General features: G+C 36.8%; 1 protein-coding gene across 2 annotated transcripts in view; it reads right to left on the bottom strand.

Moving 5' to 3' along the window:
• fstl5 (follistatin like 5) overlaps positions 1-18,300 on the bottom strand; it is a 117,184-nt gene that overhangs the window by 92,543 nt on the left and 6,341 nt on the right. The window contains exons 2-3 of one of the 2 annotated variants that reach the window (XM_039649087.2): positions 8,960-9,095; positions 3,294-3,324 (exon numbers count right to left, since the gene is read on the bottom strand). In XM_039649087.2, the coding sequence (XP_039505021.2) occupies positions 3,294-3,324; positions 8,960-9,095 (167 nt within the window). Of the gene's footprint in view, positions 1-3,293; positions 3,328-8,959; positions 9,096-18,300 lie in introns of both variants that reach the window. The other variant, XM_089134980.1, reaches the window with a different exon arrangement.

Raw genomic sequence — 18,300 nt, forward strand, 5'->3', positions numbered from 1 at the left:
AATTAAAATGATTAATAAATAATTTAAACGGCCCCTCAAAAATAATTTTCTAACAGAATCTTAATTGGAATCTTAATTAATCTTAATATAATATATATACTATTTCAAGTATTTGTTAGGGTTATGAAGAATCTGTTTTGTTTGGCTAATGAAGATTTTCATGTGTCCAAAATATATGCACTAAGTATTAAATTCAAAGTACATTCTTGTTCACAACCCATTTCACTTCAGTTCTGTGAAAAATAGGGGCGGGGCTTGATTTTAATAAGTAGCCATTAGGTTGTTGGCCAACATTATCCAATTGGTTGTGTGGTGTTGAGGAAGAGTAACTTGTTCAATTTAAATTCAAATTCATGAAGAACATTTTGATAACTAGCAAAGATTAACCGTTCACAATAAGGAACATGAAAGGAAAAAAAGTAAATAGGGTCAATGATGATTTAACATTGAGTATGTTTACATGCACATTCTTAACCTGATTATGCTTAATAAGCCAAAATTTGTGTGGTCATGTAAACGCATTAACCTGCTTACCTCTTTATCGGAGTAAGGTCATAAATGGCTTAAGCATAAATCGATCAACAAATGCTAGATTTTTTGCCCCATACCCGATTTCTCCTAGTATTTGCACACATTAACCTGAGATCTTTCGGCTTATGAATTGTGCTTGTTTGATATGTGAGAGAAAAGCATCCTTACATGTGGATTTAAAAGGTTAGAACACAATATACATATATATTACGCTTTTATTGACATATAATCATTCCTCAGCGGACGTAAACAGAGGCTAAACCGAACCTGCTTGACACGAAAGAACAAACCGGATTCAGGTGGAAGCTCATACATGCTGCGTAACACACAAAATCGAAGCTCATTAGTTATCCCACATCAAGCAAGCATGCTTGAGCTTCCATTTACCAGAACTGATGTGTGTGTTGATGAGTGATCATAAATAAAATCCTAAATTAAATCTGTTAATTTGGACTAAACTGCTCAAATCATATGGATTGGTTTTTATGAACTTTTTGACGCATCAAAGTTGAAGCTCAGGACAGAAATTGCTCAGATGTCATAAAAAATATCTTCATTTGCATATCGCAAACAGAATTTTTAATTTTGGGTGAACTAACCCTTTAAGCGCATTCAGAGTATTTCAAGGAAATATACAAACTCTGACTCTTTCTTGACCCAAGTAATTATAAAAATGTGTTGAAGTACTAATGATTCTATCAAAATTCTGCATAAGTAACTGCCTGAGAGGACAATAAATGAGTGTGTTAGTTTACCACTGGAATACTCTTCAGTTTATAATGATTTATTTAACATCATAACTGACATAACATAAGGAATTCTAGTCACATTAAATAATGATTTTTCACAATAGCGAAATAACCTGATTAATAATAAAGTCTTGTAAACAAAAAAAAGTTATTTCCATACCGCCTCTGCCCTTATTATATTCAACCTCCCTCACTCCTTCATACCAGCTACACTGGCTCCTATCGCTCTTTATTTAAATTCCATACGCTAGTCTACAAATCCCCCCATCACATCTGGGTGCACTTATTACCTATGTTCCCTCCCGTTGCTTTCGCTCTCAATCTCTCCTGTCCCTCTCGGTCCCACCCTCACCCTGTGTTCAATCCCGTTTCCGTTCCTTCTCCCTCCTGGCTCCCCCTCATTGGAGTAAACTCCTACTCCATATAAAAGTAGGAGTTTTCCCTCCTCCAGTCAGGACTGCTTGCTTGCCATAGCCTCTGTTCTCACTGTAGCACCACCCTACTTACTCACCCTTGTCCAACGAACGTACATTCTTCCTTCAGCCTTTTCTTTTCGATGTACCTCTTAGTTTAAAAATTGTTCAGTGCCACGGTTAAAGGTGCTATATAAATATAAATAAATACAAATAAGCTTTTGGGAGTTTTCAGCATATCGATGTGCATAAACAAGCTCACTGACTTTAAAAAGGCAGAGAAGACAAAACAAAGTGCATCCATTTGATTGAACAGCGGTAGATACGTGAGATCATTTCTTTTATCACAATGCCAACTCAGCTTTGACCTTCTGCAGTAATACAGACTACTTCTCTATTAAAGTCTGATTATAGCTGTAGCCAAAGGAGCTGCTAACTCAAGCTTTTGAGCTGACCTGAAATAAAATTTATAGTGGGACTTCACCTCACACAGAGTCTAAGGAGTGAGATGGATTTTTCACATCTCAGCGCTCTCTGTAGGTTCTTGGCATCATCTGACAGACTCTTGTGCCATCCAAATTACAGATGACTGCTGGGCAATAGCCAACACATGATTTACACTAGCATGATAATTAATGAGGCTAATATATGCTGCCTGCTTGAGTACACAATACTGCTCCACACATAATAAACATTCATTCAGTCCAAATACTGGCATCATGCAGCTTTTTTAAGGGATACATGAATTAATACATGAAGAGTTCAGATGCAAAAGCCTCTAAATGCCATTTGAAATTTTGTTCTAGAATGACCATTTTTATCAAGCTTGTGTATTTGAATTCAGTAATTTCACTTAAATGACAATTAATAGGTAATCTTCATTGCCATTTAAGTGAAATTACTGAACTTAAATATACAAGCTTGATAAAAATGATAATTTTAGAAGAAAATTTCAAATGGCACTTAGAGGCTTTTGCATCTGAACTCTTCACATACTCTCCGGTTCAAAATGCTTACAAATTCTCAATACAGGTACTGTATAACAAAGCATAAAATCATAACCATATTCACTTCAAAGGACTTCAAAAACCACAATGGTAAAATAGTGGTACCTTTTGGTCCTTTTTAAAATATATGGTAACACTTTACTTGAAGGGGTGTGCATAAGACTAGCATGACACCTTCATAATCATGACATGAGATATTAAGTTTTATCCATGTTTTTGACAGCTGTCATTAAGTGTCATTCACTCAGTTATGACATTTTTCATCAAAATAGGACATCGTTTGAGATGTCTTTGTTATGACACCTTGACATAAACCAATAAATCATAACCTGTCCAAGACACAAGACAAAGACACTGACAGGTTATGATTTATTGGTTTATGTCAAGATGTCATAACAAAGAGTGAAAGACACTTAATGACAGTAGTCATAAACATGCATAAACCCTACTTCATATTCAAGACATATGTCATGTCATGGTTATAAAGGTGTCATGTCTTATGCACACCCCTTCAAGTAAAGTGTTACCAAATATATTTGATTTGTGAATGTCTAAAAGGGGTGGGAAGAAAGAGTAGTGTCGATTGTACATACCTTTAATCCGTAAACTCTCTGAGATCCCATCCTGCTGGAACAAGAACACAGAGAAAAACAGTACTTACAATACATTCACAGTAAAGAATGTCATTTGAGTCCTGATCACAGACATCCACACACTTGATATTTAATGTTTTACACACCCTAAAATTGCATTATTACATTAAAAAAATTGACTTTATTTAAAGCAACACCAAGGAACTTTTCCTCTGCGGTCGCCCTGCAGGTTGGAAGCGGAATTGTCCATTACCGCTGTCGTAAATAATTTAGCCTACCGTAGCCTACTGTCGTGTACGCACGCTCACTGTTTATCCAGCGCCCGTGTGGTGAAGAGATGAGTCCCACTGAAGAGATGGGTAAGCAATTCGATTGGTTCAAAGCTAGTTTTATTGTATTCGCTTTAGTGCCTGGTTACAAATCAGAGAAAATCATTTATTATAGAAGACGTATGAACTAAGTTATAACGAGTCATTAATGTTTTTAAACTTTAAATATGTGTAAAGTTCTCGACTGAAAAACTTTTCAAACTAAATTTCGTGACACAATAAAAGTAGTATTTTTAAACTTCGCAGAACCTATTATGACAAGTGCTATACAAATAAATGTGTTACTTGATGGCAACAAACTGCTTTTATCTTATCTTGCACATAGCAGCGGGATTTAGCAGTCAAGCTACACATTACACCAAAACCTGAAGTTACATAGTGAAAGTAAAAGCGATACAGAGCACCTCAGGCTATGGCAGACGTGTCATTCAACCTATTGTAAGTCGATGTTGGATCTCGGAAATATACTGTATTATGAAGGTTGAAAAACTACAGAGTCTTACTTTAATCGACTGCTGCTCCTTCCTTTCTTTAAAAGTATGTTATACATAATTTCCATGGCATATTTCCATAGAAAGCCTAAATATTCTTTTAAAATGTTGGTGCCTGAATTATTTGTCAGTATGAGTTAAATGATTCATTTATTCAGACCAGCCAGGGCACGGCAGTCTCTCAACGAGTCTATTTCTAAAGGTTAAAGAATGCCGTATTCCACCGTTGGAGACAAATGGGAAATGCTAATGTAAGCTATCATTTTGCTTCTAAGAAAGACACACAACAGTGTCATAAGATGGAAAAGAAAAGGGGTATCAAAATTCGAAACCAGAAGCTTTAGCCGACCCAAAATTAAAACTTGGTCATCATTTACCCTTTCATTTTCCTTTTCATGGCATTTCATACCCGTTTCATTTTCTTGTAAAATACAACATGAGATTAAAATATACAAGCTGTTCCTTTCAATACAATGACAGTTGATATGCATGTTAAGTATTTTATACTGCCACTAACATCGTGTCTACATCGGACACGACCGTTGTTGCTCACGTCACACTGCAACAGCTAAAGGCTAAAGCACCAGTTGCAGAGCATTTGTCCTTCATGTCAGTACATCATTCTGTCGAAGATTGTTGCTTGGGTCGCGCCACATCTACTGTAGTGTCGACAGAATCACCATTTATATTAAATTTTATTGTTTTTCTATAGAGGGAATACGCGTGACGTCACTGTCGTCCGGAGTGCCAGCACTTACTCACAGTGAGTGGCAAAAAGACTGTGCGGTTGTATTTGTTCTCAGCGTGAATGCCACAAAAAACAAACACAACACATATAAAGTGGGAAAGAGCTTTGCGATTGACTGTACAACTAGATTTGACCAAAAAATCAGAGATATATTTTTACAGACTGCTATAGAAAGAGGAACAAAATAAAAAAACAACAACAACTGGACTCCAGTCAGCGAAAGGTGGATTTGCAGTTATCATTTTGTGTCAATATGCCGACTTTAGGTGTAAAACCATACATATTTTGTTTTGTTATATATATTAACAATTTATCAATTAAATATTTATCATTGCATATTCTGCATTATTGGATGTTTTTTCACTGTCCAAACCAAACACTGACACTGACCAAAAAAAAAAAAAAAAACAACATAAAGTTTTAGGCCTGGACGATATGATGATATACAAAGTATATAACACTGATATAAGTGATCACGCGGATTAGACCTACCTATATTGCATTAATATAAAGCATTCGCAGGCAAATTTGCGTTATGTTTAGGTCTATACTGCTTTCATTTCCCGGTGTCGAAATCAGTCAAACATAAATATCAGGCAACGCGATTCCTGGCTGCATGTCAATATCCATGTATCACTGGATCTTTAGTAAGTTGTAAGGAACACTATATTGAGTCCAACATTGAGTTTAAATTGATAAAATTGTTCGTTTTAGTCGCATTATCGCAGTTTGCCCCATTAAATCCAGTCACGCAGCAGATCTTTTGCCTGAGAGGGGGGTTGTTCCGGCGGGAAAGTGACGTCAATGCATTCCCTCTATAGAGTGCCGAAGTTACGACGTCACTCTGTAGGCCAAAACGCGGAAGTGAGTTAGCATTTTAGCACTACGTTTTCCTCGCTCTAAAGCCTATGGGATTTTTGAATGGATTTTTGCTAAATCGCCTGAAATAAGGTCTGTGGTGAACAAAGCCTCTAAATATTTTCACGTTTTGATCAATGACATAGAACACAGTTATAACCTGCTTGTGGTTTTTTAAACTTTGTTGTGTCTGATTGTGTTTTTTTAAAATCTTTATATACGCTTCAAAATGTATACATCTCGGATTAACTTGTAAAGATTATCTTGCTAGACAAAACGTGTAAGGGTCACAACTCTTTGTTGAACACAGATCTTATTTTTTGCGATTTTCCAAAAGTCTATGGGGAAAATGCATTGCTTTTCGACCGAGGGAACCCATGCACCGCCGAGTTGTCCTACAAAGTGACGTCATCACTTCGGCACTCTATTGCTTCATGAATTACAGTGTGCGAGTATGTATGAGGAAAAATGGTGACTACATAAACTTGTCTTGTGTAGTCGAGCATTGAAATCAGTAATCAGTCGATATATCAGTAGTCTTGATATAAATAGATCAACCAGATGATTTGGATATCTAGAGGGATTATTCATATAAGATGGATAATTGGTGAAGATTTTCATTTCAAATGATTGCCATGAGGAAGCAAATTACAAGCTTTCTCTCTGTTTTCCAAGCACTTTGAAACCATTTGTCCAATCTGTCCAAAATTAAACAAATGTTGTTGTGCCAGTCACAAACACAGTTTCACAACAGCAGCTTCTTAACTCGAGCATAAAACCTTCAGTTACGCACTTAAAATGGTGTATTTGAATGGTTCCTGTCCCCAACACTTCTCTCCAGATTTGTCTCCTTTATTTACCATTTTAGTTCCTTTTTTCACCATCTGACCTTGCAGTTCTTACTTAAAATGTAAGCATACAGTGGTTGTTTCTTGATTTAATGTATCGAGGAAGACGTATAATTGCCCTGAACTGTTATTCATTTCATGTTATCTTAAAGTCACATTCCTGCAATGGTCGAGAGAGCATTTAGCTCATTCATTCCTCTGTGACTCTCTGAAGACTTTTGAGGCTTGGTGAATAGATTAACTTCCTGGAATCAATTCTACATCATTTACGCAACTGAACTACAGAAATGAAATCACAGCTATAATAAGATCCTACAAGTCCCCGCCCTGCTTGCTTTATCTGCATGTGCTCCATCTGTCACTCAAAAATCGAGTTTTTTGATTGGTCTAAATGTGGGGTGGGGCCAAAAATGGGCTATAATCTGTGTGGAGGTAGAGGAAGGATGGGGCTACTGTGAATTAAACCTTTGGCTTTAACAGGAGATTGGCTTTGCAGAGCAGGACAAAGCTTCATACTATAAGCTGAATTACTCATGATGATTGAAGCAGGGCGAGTTGAGGGAAAGCTAATGGGGTCACCGCTTATCTCTGTGCCCGTGCCAGAAAAACAGGCTCAACTCTGCAGCCCCTGTCCAACACACCTCCCCCCTTACCCTAGCCAGCCATCTTTATGATTTCATATTACTGAAAAACTCCATAATAGCCCCACTCATATGACACATATAACATAACCGCTAAACATTATTATAATTATTAATTACTATTACTAGTATTCTTCCTGGTTTGTGCCATCAAATACATTCTTATCTGATGCTGGAGTTTGTTTGTTTGTTTGTTTTGCACTTAATGGATTTTCCACACACTGTGTCTGATAAGGAAGTTATTGTAAGAAAAATGGCAACTACGTGTTCCCAAAGTTCCCACATTTCAACTATGTATGCCTTCTGATATATATGAGAACATTAGCAATTAATAGTGAGCGAGAAGAGCGAAGGGCATCTTCATTCATAATATCCAGCTTTATTAAATGCATGTCAGAAGGTTGCGAGTACAGTATTAGCAGACAACACTGATACTTGAGTGGAGTGGGATGTTCAAGGTAACCTTCAGATAATTAATGACAGTGTCACAGGTTAAATGTGCACTTAAAACACATTTATAATTCACTGAACTGGCTGACGTGATATTGATGCTCTAGTATCAGTTCCTTACGAGAAATAAAAACTCACAGGAAGCTCGTCCTCTATGAAACACTGCATATCTTATTTCTAATGAAATAATATTTAACACCAAAGCTCATGCATGAATTTAATATTTTGATAGCATGACACTACTTAAAGCTGTCTGAAACGGTAACACGTGAAAAAATATTCTAAAAGCTTAGGTGTGTTTTTACTCTGAGGCTGTGTTTTCACATTTGGTTGAATTGCTTGGTTCTTTCCACAATGTACATTTGGGTCAGGACAATGGCTTCATTGCATCATCTCTAACAGTAATTCCCTGTAGCTAGGTAATGACTCAGGAGGAGAAGACACCAGTTTCTACGTGTTATTGAAGTACAAGCACACAACACCCCTTCAGTTTCTGTTTGTAAACTGCAAGAGATGAAAATAATGAAAGATGCTCTCTTTGAGAAATGCATTTTAGTGTAATAATGAGTGTGACAGTGAGCATGTAAAGGTGTCAAATTTACATAATCAATAACGATTTATTTCCTCAATTTGCTCCAGACCACATTTCCAGGCAGAGCTCTCTCGTGTCAAACGTCAAACAGACTTTGCACCAAAGGTTTAGTATGAAAACGCTCCAGGAGTTCCAGCAACTGAAAAATAAACACGTCTTAAAGGGACAATTTGCGTGACCTCCCTGTCCAAGTGTTTATTGATGGTATAAAAGGAAAGTGTTCCCACGAGTCCCTGTTCTGTCAGTCAGTGCCCTCCCTCAGTCGGAGTTTAATTGATCTGTTACATAATATGAACATTTCCTCATGGAGGTGATGGAATAAAAAGAGAAGAGGGAACCAGTGGAGCTTGTTAGTGCTGCATTACACCTCAATTGCTGGTATCTTACTGTGTGTGTCCACAAAGCTCTCTGCAACAGCCAGTCAATAAACATTCAATTACACAATCACGCTGTGCTGTTTCATCATGATGTCAGCGCAGCTGGAGTTTTCGCCAGAAGTTCGAAATGTCCAGTGGCATAGATCCAATAGTTTTTAGTTGAAACTTTATTATGCATGTCTGATATTTGGTTTTATGAATTATGAATTGTCATGGGACAGTAATCAAAGCAGAAGCGCTCGATGCCATGCGGATTTCCATAGTAATTAGCGTCGTAACACAGGAGTCTCCTCTTAGAAAGGGATGGCTAATGAAATAGGAAAGATCGATACCTTGTGACGGAATCTGACGAGAGGTCGATACGCCAGCGGGCTGAATTCTTCTTTGCCTGGACGTGCCTCTGCGATCAGCGCTGCTCCCCAGAGCAGGACGGCTGGCCACCATGTTTTGGAACTTCTCATTACCCTCCTGTAATAAAACAAAGGACATGAAAAAGCAAATAAACATCGAACTGTCTAGGTTAAGTCAAGCGGAGCATTTGAAGCCTTTTTGAAACAAACAATGCATCACAGCTCAGCTAATTAGAGCAGACAAAGGAGGATGCCAATCTACTGTGGATTTAAAACTAATGCTTTCAATAAGAAGTCCACACTCAAAGGCAAGATTAAATCTACTTTGAATCAATTAAGGAATAATGAGCACCATGAGGAAATAAAGATAAAGCTAAGAAAAAACGATCCATACATTGCCGTGATGACGGAGAGTGTATTAGATTGCAGTCAGGCACACACATCGAGCTAACATTTAGATTAAGATGTGTTATGGAACAGGGCTCCAGACATATTTAGATATATCAAAATCATCTTCCATTGCGATTTCCCGTATATCTGAATATGTTTAGTGAAAGGTAAAACTTCCGAAATCCCTGTGTAAACAATGCGTGACAGATCACTTCCGGCGTAACGTTGGACACGGTTCAGTTCGGTTCAGTTGGACATCTGATTCAGATCAGTTCGACATAGCTGTTAACAACAAGAGGTAAAAACTATATACATACTGTTCGTTTTCTCACACAAACCGCTCGTTTCGTGTCTTAGGCCATCAGTGTGTACTTACATTCACGAGTCATTAAATCATGTTTCATTTGGACTTCTCTGTGCATGCTCTTTGAGATGGACCGCCTAAACCTGCATTATATGACTGACAGACAACACCGGTTTGACCGAAAAATGTCAAAATTGAAAATACTGTGGAAACAAAAACACTTACATCTTGGATGCCCTTGAGGTAAGCTAAAGCATATCAAAAATTAATTTCTATGGCGAGTCACGCAGGCACTAGGCAACTCCGCATCCAAGACACAGGATAAAATAGTCAAAATATAAGCACTTATTATAGGCGTATCATAGTGATTCAGGATAAGTCAAAAACACAGTTTGGAAAATGGATTCATGACGTAGCCTACTCGTTCATTTCGAACATAAGTTACGGACTGCAGCAGCTGATAGAACGGCGTTCTGTTGCGCGACCGTCCACTCGCACAAATGCGACCTCACCACATACAAATTTTACTCGCAGTCGCACATTCTCAAAAAAAATGACGAATTTTCCGAAACGACGAATTTGGTCGCAGTCTGGAACCCTGTGGAATATTTTCATGCGTTAAATTTAGTGGTTTTTAAAAAAAAATGGGGGTCTGGAGACCTGGAGACTTGTCTGTGTAAAAGTTTAGAGAAAAAAAAAGATTAAATTAATTAACTATAGTATATAAATAAATAAATAAATATAAATTCCTTAAAATAAACAAAATTATAAAACTTATTAATAAAATGACATTCAAAAAAATAAAAATGTATTAAAACATTATTTATAATAAATAATAAAAATGTCTTCAATAAAGAAATACATTGATTAAAATAAAGAAATTATTTAAAAAAATAAATAAAATCAATCAATCAATCAATCAGTCAAAGTTCATTACTAAAGTCGAAAGAAAACCTAATAATGCAATGAAATAGAAACTGTTATTATTGTACACCTATTTACAATGAGCATTTTTTTTTTTTACAGTTGAATATTTGGGGTTCAGTGGCATCTAAAAGACTGAAAACCCCTTCCCATGTGACAAAATAAGGCATCTAAAAATATATCAGAATTCACTAAACACAAATTTTTGCACACAGTATTTCAATGCAAAAAAGAAAGAGTGTTTCTATCAGAGAAAGCAATGAAGCAACAAAATCAGCTCATAAACATAACAAATATATATAGAAAAATAAATAAAACAAATAAAAATGAATAAATATGGCTGAGAGTACAAAGCAATGGGACCAGAGCAGTTTTGTTATGAGTTCAAATGAGAAACGACGATTACTGTGTGATAGAGTTGTCCTGCAAGAGTTCAGGGATTTGGAATCGAAACAATGTTAGAATGACATGGCACTGGTTTTCAGAACTAAGCAATTCAGCAGAGATCTGTCCAAACACCATCCATATTTTACATCATCGGTTTGAAGTCGGGCACATGACTGGCCCAGAAAATGAGCAAGCGTTCTCGATGCAAACCGGTGCTACCCATCTGTGCTTTTATTTCAATCTCACCATGCATGACTGTCATATTTCAGGCTGCCTGTATGCCAAGAAGAGAGGGAGCATTAGAAGGAAGATTGAAAGCTGTGCAACCACCTATTGGGACAGTCATCATAACTTTATCAGGTGGCCATAAATCGTCTACGCCACATCCATGCCAAGTGTCTTGGCTTTGACTTTCAAATGAGGGCTGTCTATCACTCGCAATGTTCACAATAGATCATCGTGTGACAGTCTCCCAGCAGGCAGAGTGATGTGATTGTCTCCTTCTGCATCTAAACTGTACCTGCAGTGATTGTTTACTGATCAGCTCTGCCGTGTATTCAGAGCATGATCTTCTGAACCGTTCTCTCTTTCCATCTCACGGTAGACTAGTGTAATAATGCTGTGTTGGTAACACTGGTAATGCAGTGTTGTACTGCACAGCATTTTCCCCCCTTGTCCCGCTCATCGTATATTGAGGAAATGTCCCGCATTTTCATCAGTCTATTGGTTTTTAATTATCATATTAAGAAAACGTGTATGCGTTCTTTTGCCTTTTTTAAGAAAGCATTACTTATTACTTTTGCTGCGTAGTTTTCAGCGCTTCGTCATAAGTACAAATACAACAGCTGTGTTTTATATACTATCCAATGGTTGAAAAGAAAGGAGTAGCCACGGTCACTCGTAGGTTGTGACGGCTGTCAATCAATATGTGGACCGTTGATTCGTTTCATATGTTCCCTGTCGGAAAACAAATGGATAATTCGGTAAATGAAAATTTTAATTTAACGGAATTTATCTATTGTTGTTTAACCTGCCGTGGTTGTTTTAATTCATATCCTTTCTAAAAATATGAAAGTTTTTAGTTTTGGTTTTTTAATATATTCTTAATATATAAGACTGTCTATCTAATTTCATGTTGTTTTATACTTTATTTGTTCATCGTTTATTTTGTTGGACTTGGTCAGAACTGTTTCTAAAATATTTATATACGACTTCTGCTGCCTTTGGGCTCAGTGATGTTGAATTTAAATGACATGTAAAATAAAGATTTTTTTTTCTGGAAGGGACTAAAGAAAAAATCATTTTTATCTGCTGAAAGGCAGAATATAAATGTATTTATCAAGTTATATAGACATTATATAACAGTTTCAGGGTATATTTTAGTGTTGGTACATGTCCCACATTGTCCCACACAAACTTAAAATTGTCCCACATTTGGTTTGTTTGATGGTGGTCACCCTATTACAGACATTTAAAATATAAAATAAGTATTAAATTAAATTAAATTAAATTAAATTAAATTAAATTAAATTAAATTAAATTAAATTAAATTAAATTAAATTAAATTAAATTAAATTAAATTAAATTAAATTAAATTAAATTGTTGGGCACAGTGTGAAGCTTTTTGGCCAGAAATCAACGTGAAAAAAAAAAAAGGTCTGGCTATAAAAGACAATCTTAACAACAAGTCAATATTGTAATTGTTGCATAACTGACTTCATGATATATTATGCACCCCACACAGATTTCAATCACATTTACATCAGGGGGACGTGGAAAGAGTCAGTTCTTGAGAATTCATTTAAATAAACAAAGGGCAAAAAAACCCATCTCCAATTCCTCTGGGGGCTAAAATATCTGGCCTACATCATGACAAAAAAACATCACTGTCACCTTTTGCAGGTGATGGCCACAACATATCCCCTGATGGCTATTCAGCATTTATATGGGTCAACTGCACCAGAACATGTACATTTAAGAAAACAGCAGAGCTTGCAATTGTTTGTAATTCTCCTGTAAAAATCTCGGACTATTTGAATTGTGAGACAAACCATGCAGGGCAGCAAAAGATACATGAATATTTGGATCACACTGTACATCACAAAAGGAAAGTAATTAGTATACAGAGGTTCAAGAAATACAGAAAAAAAAAACAAAAAAAAAACTATGTTATTGTTGGGTAAAATCTGTTCAGCAGTCCCAAAGGTCTGGTTACTCGGTTTCATGGCTGGCAGCTACAGCAATAACAGACAAAGCATTCTATTAGCACTTACTGTACATACTTATTTCTTGCTTTGGGGGAGAAGAAAAAACATTTATGTGTTGATGTCATTTTTGCAAATGTATTTTCAGCTGAAATGGTCTTTTCAACATCAAACTAAACTGACCAGCTGGGGTGAATTTGAAGACTTAATAAAACATTTATCATGCAAAAAGGCGTACAGAGAGTCCCCAAAAATCCCTAGCCTGTTGCATGTGCATTTTAAATGTATATGTTGGACAAAATTAAACTCGATTTAGGAGCAAGCCAACCGAGAGCATCTTCTGAAATCGAACGAATGGACACTTAATCCTAATGTGACACCCTTTTACATGCTTTTCAGCAAATCAGTCACTGACAAATGCATAATTGTACTAATTCATATGCATAATTGTTTCCTACACCCCTGGTGACTGCATGCTATTTTTTTGTTCTCAGCAAATTTTGACAGTGGAATTGTGTCATTTATTTGTATATTCATTAGAGCGTAACCTAGATCTTTCTGCAATCTTGCTCGTCTCATCCTGAGAATTTGAGATGCAACAGTTCACAGTGCCATATTGAGAGAAGTGACAGTGACTGTTAAAGTCTGGAAATGCTCCATACAAATCCCTGTGAAAATCTCACCTATATTTCGCAGTCTGTCATAGCGTTGGGCTGTGGGCAGTGACAGATGTTGGCCACTTGTGTCAGCGTGACTTTTCTATCATCGTGTAAACTGTCAGCAGAAACTCTAATTATACTGGACTGTACAAAAACAGCTTGCGTTAAAAAAAAAATATTGAGAATTTGCCTGCAATATTGTTAAATCTAATGAGTGCCCTAAAGGTCATGCAAAATATCTTTCTCCACAGATGTTTCAATATCATTAAACTACAATCAGTTTAAATGTCACCTCACAAAACCTGAAAAACATCATCATGCCGAACAGGTAAACTCATACTCACTATAGTCCAGTTTCACAGCCTTGTTAGGGCCTGAGCATCGATGGTGTGAGGACCCTATTGGAAATGCACTGTTTATTGTGTTTCTAATCATTTTCTTGCAAACTATCTTAACTCACTTTCAGGGAAAAATTTTTTTTTTTATAATAATAATAATAATAATAATAATAATATATATATATATATATATATATATATATAATCACGAGTAGCTCAACAGGTAGATATAGGTAAATATATGGAAAAACTCATCTTCCAGGCATTTGACCGACCAGCAGTGTGTTTCCCGAAAGCATTGTTAGCCAACTATTGAACTCTATTGGTAACGACGGAACTTGCGACCATAGTTGACTATCGATGCTTTCGGGAAACGCACCACTTCAGCGTGAGAAATCGGGGGTGTGGCGTGTGAGCGTAAGAAACCAATCAAATGCGGCTGTCTCATGGCCAATGCGCGAGAGTTGGCAGCTATGTAGCTTACTATGCTATGCTAACACTAACACTGTAGTTTACAGCATGGGTGTCCAATCCTGCTCCTGGGGGCTACTGTTCTGAAGGGTTTTGCTCCAAGCCCAATTAAACACACATGAAGCAGCTAATCAAGGTCTTACTAGTCATTTTAGAAACTTCCAGGCAGGTGTTTCGGATGTAAACTCTCCTGGACAGTGGCCCTCCAGGACACCTCTGTATCCTTTTTGAAACATTTGTATTTTGTATTTCTCAAGATTTTCTAATATGGCGCTGCCCATACCCCCCATAAACAGCCTCAAAACTGTTCTTCAGAAAGTCTATGGGTGACGTCACAGACTTTTTGTCCATATTTTTTACAGTCTATGCTTCAAGCTTTTGATAAAACTAGAGAACCCTGCGCAAAATGCTTCTGAAACTTAAAATGACAAGGGATGGTTTTAAACAAAGTCATGACTTTAAACAGAGTCATGTACTGTGCACTGTTTTTATTAATAGGAAAATCTGTGTGCACAAAACATTTAAGAGTTGCGTGTTTAAGAGTTGCGTGTTCCGTCTATAATTCTCCATAATTATTATTCCATCTGTACATTTTGTTTCTTACAATACTGAATTTAACAATCGGCTTAAGGCATATATTTGAGTTTCCTTCAAATAGAAGACAAGGGACTAACAAGGAGATCATTTCTTTATCAATGAGTTAAATATTTTTGATCACATCCCAAATTTTGCAAAAACACTCAAGTTTACACAGAGGACATCATGTGACCAGATAAACATCACATGATCAGGGTTTAGCCGGGCAGGTCAACCACGTGCTTGTTCTTTAACCAGATTATCATGAGGGGACAGGGGAGTAAGCTTTATCCATCCCAGGGTAAGCCTATAAATATCCCTGACTCATTACACCCGAAGTTCTGCTGAAAAACAAAGATAAAAACACACTGGTAGGAACATGCAATCACAGATGAGAAAAGAGATCAGGACTTGTGTAAACACTGCTCTGCACATGTGTACCTGGTGGCGATTTGTATTGTTGCTCATCATTTTCATAGACGTGTTATCTTTTTACACAGATATCTCTCCAAATGCAGCACCGTACTCACAAAAAGCGTGAATTGCAGCATGATTTGAACACAGTGCTCTATTGCATATCTCCTAGTAAGTCATTTGTGGATTAAAGAAATGTCACTGATAAAGAAATGTCAAAAGTTGAGAAGGTGTAACTGCGTGTCTGCTCATGAATGTATCTGTGTGCCAACAGTGGGCTGTTTTTAAAGCACATTTTGCATCTGAAAATATCCAATGAGCGATATTCTATCCCAGATTCCCATTCGATCTCATGCAAGTGCTGACCCAACACAGTACCAAAATGGTTTAATAATAATAATCAATTAATAAACTAAAATACATAATTATCTCACCATACCATAAAGGGAATAAATGTACACAAAAATACCTTTAAACTCAAATTTCATTTTATTTAATTTTATGCTTTGCCATTTTTTGCATTTAACATTGTTTTCCAATGAGAACCATAGTTTTCTGTCGAGCCCCTAAAGGGATATGGTAATGGAAAAATATGTTTTAATGCATTTGCATTCATTCACAAAAGTTTTCAGTTTTCCTGAGAAACTTTGCATTCCCTTGCAAAACTTTTGTGTTCTTTGGGATTGAACGCAAAGTTTCTCGGGGGAACGTGAACATTTTGCAAGCGAACGCAAAGTTTCTCAAGGGAATGCAAAATATTTGCGGAATAATGCAAAAGCATTGACAAATAATTATGTTCCCTTCCCCAAGTCCCTTTAGGGGCTCTTTAGTTTTTAAACCATTATGTGTGCGTGTGTGTGTGTGTGTGTAAATTCATTATAAAAACATGTGCATGACAACAGAAGAAGAATTTCTGTGCAAGAAATGGGGAATCATCAACCATTCAACTATTGTAGGTATTTAAAAAAAAAAAAACAAGTTGAACATTTTCAAGTCTTTCAAGAACTTGATGTTACTTTTCCAGTTTCCTTTCTTGTTCAGCTCAGAAGGGTCTAACACGGAGCGGAGACACGCATGCTTAAATCCTTCCCGTTTTATGTGGAAATTGAGCTCAGAGCTAAATCACTCTTTAGAGGTAATCCTTCTCGAAATCCAGCACAGACGTACATATCCAGGAGGATAAACAAGTTTCAAATCAAATTCAGAATTGAGGCGATTGAGCCACCAACTTCAGATATCACAACTGCGCTACATTTCTGAAGGGAGAACAAGTACAAGGACTCGCGTCTCACATCCCTATTTCTCTTGATAAAACCATTTGGTCCCTTTTGAAGCCAATGTTCAGCTGGACTAAACCCAGATTTATACTTATGAGCATTCTGGAATAACTCCCATAAGGGTTCTCCCACCTTGAATGACTCACTTTCCAGTCTCCCCCACCCACTAACATGAGTTCTCTGAGCATGCTGGGGAAAATGCTAATCAGCCTAGATTGTAAGACAGTCCCCTGGGCAGAGCATAAGGATTTCTCTAAATGGTTCTGTTTTCGTTTTGGAGCATGTGTGGTCTTGTTCTTTGAAATCTAATAAGATGAGAGGCGTAACAACGGGACCAAACAGTCGTAAAGTAGTCATGCCTGAGGGAGCTCTCTTGCTTGCACTCCCCCTCAAGTGCTTTATCCTCTAACCGAGAACATCCCAAAACGTCCATCTCAACCTACATTTCACTAAATTCACTTGAAGGGTGTAGCCTTATGGGAAAGATGAGATTTTAAAGTGATAGTAGTCATTTACTCACCCTCATGTCATGTCATCAAACCAATATGACTTTCTATTAGATATTTTGAATTACATTTTAAGAAATAAGTTTTAGAAAGGAAGCAAAAATACTATATAAGTAGTTCAGAAAAGCAGTTCATGCAACTGTGATTTTCTGTGCGCTGTTAACCGGATCAGTGAGTGTTTGAGAACCGAACAGTCAACATTTTTAATTCAAAACAAACGGTTCACTTAAAGAGATACTCCACCCAAAATTAAAAAATTCTGTCTTCATTTACTCACACTCAAGTAGTTGCAAACCTGCATGAGTTTCTTTCTGCTGCTGAACACAAAGGAAGGTATTTTGAAGAACAATTGGAACCAAATGGTTGTTTGGCATCATTGACTTCCAAGAAAAAAAAAATACTATGGAAGTCAATGGTGCCAAAGTTCCAATCGTTCTTCAAAATATCTTCCTTTGTCTTCAGTAGAAGAAGGAAACTTATACAGGGTTGCAACAACTTGAGGGTGAGTAATTGATGACAGAATTTTCATTTTTGGGTGGAGTATCTCTTTAAAAAGTACCATTATTTAGCATGTGGACGACAATCCCAAAAGCCATAATAATTTGTCAGCCAAGAACCTGATTAGGGGAAAACTAATTTACCAGACACGCTTGCTCAAAGATCAGGAATCCAAAGACTGCTTTTTGTAGATTTATTTGCTTTAGAAAAATAGTTTTTACAGTGGTCAACAAGATAAGACTTCCTCCGTCAGCCTCTCTCTCCCTCTGATGAACCAGAAGATGATATGTTCTGACTTCCTCCACCACCACCAGGTTAATTACCTTAAAGGGTTAGTTCACCCAAAAAGGAAAATTCTGTCAGTATTTACTCACC

The sequence above is a fragment of the Pimephales promelas genome, chromosome 9 (genome assembly GCF_988280905.1).
Source record: "Pimephales promelas chromosome 9, fPimPro1.hap1.1, whole genome shotgun sequence".
Classification (NCBI taxonomy): Eukaryota; Metazoa; Chordata; class Actinopteri; order Cypriniformes; family Leuciscidae; genus Pimephales; species Pimephales promelas.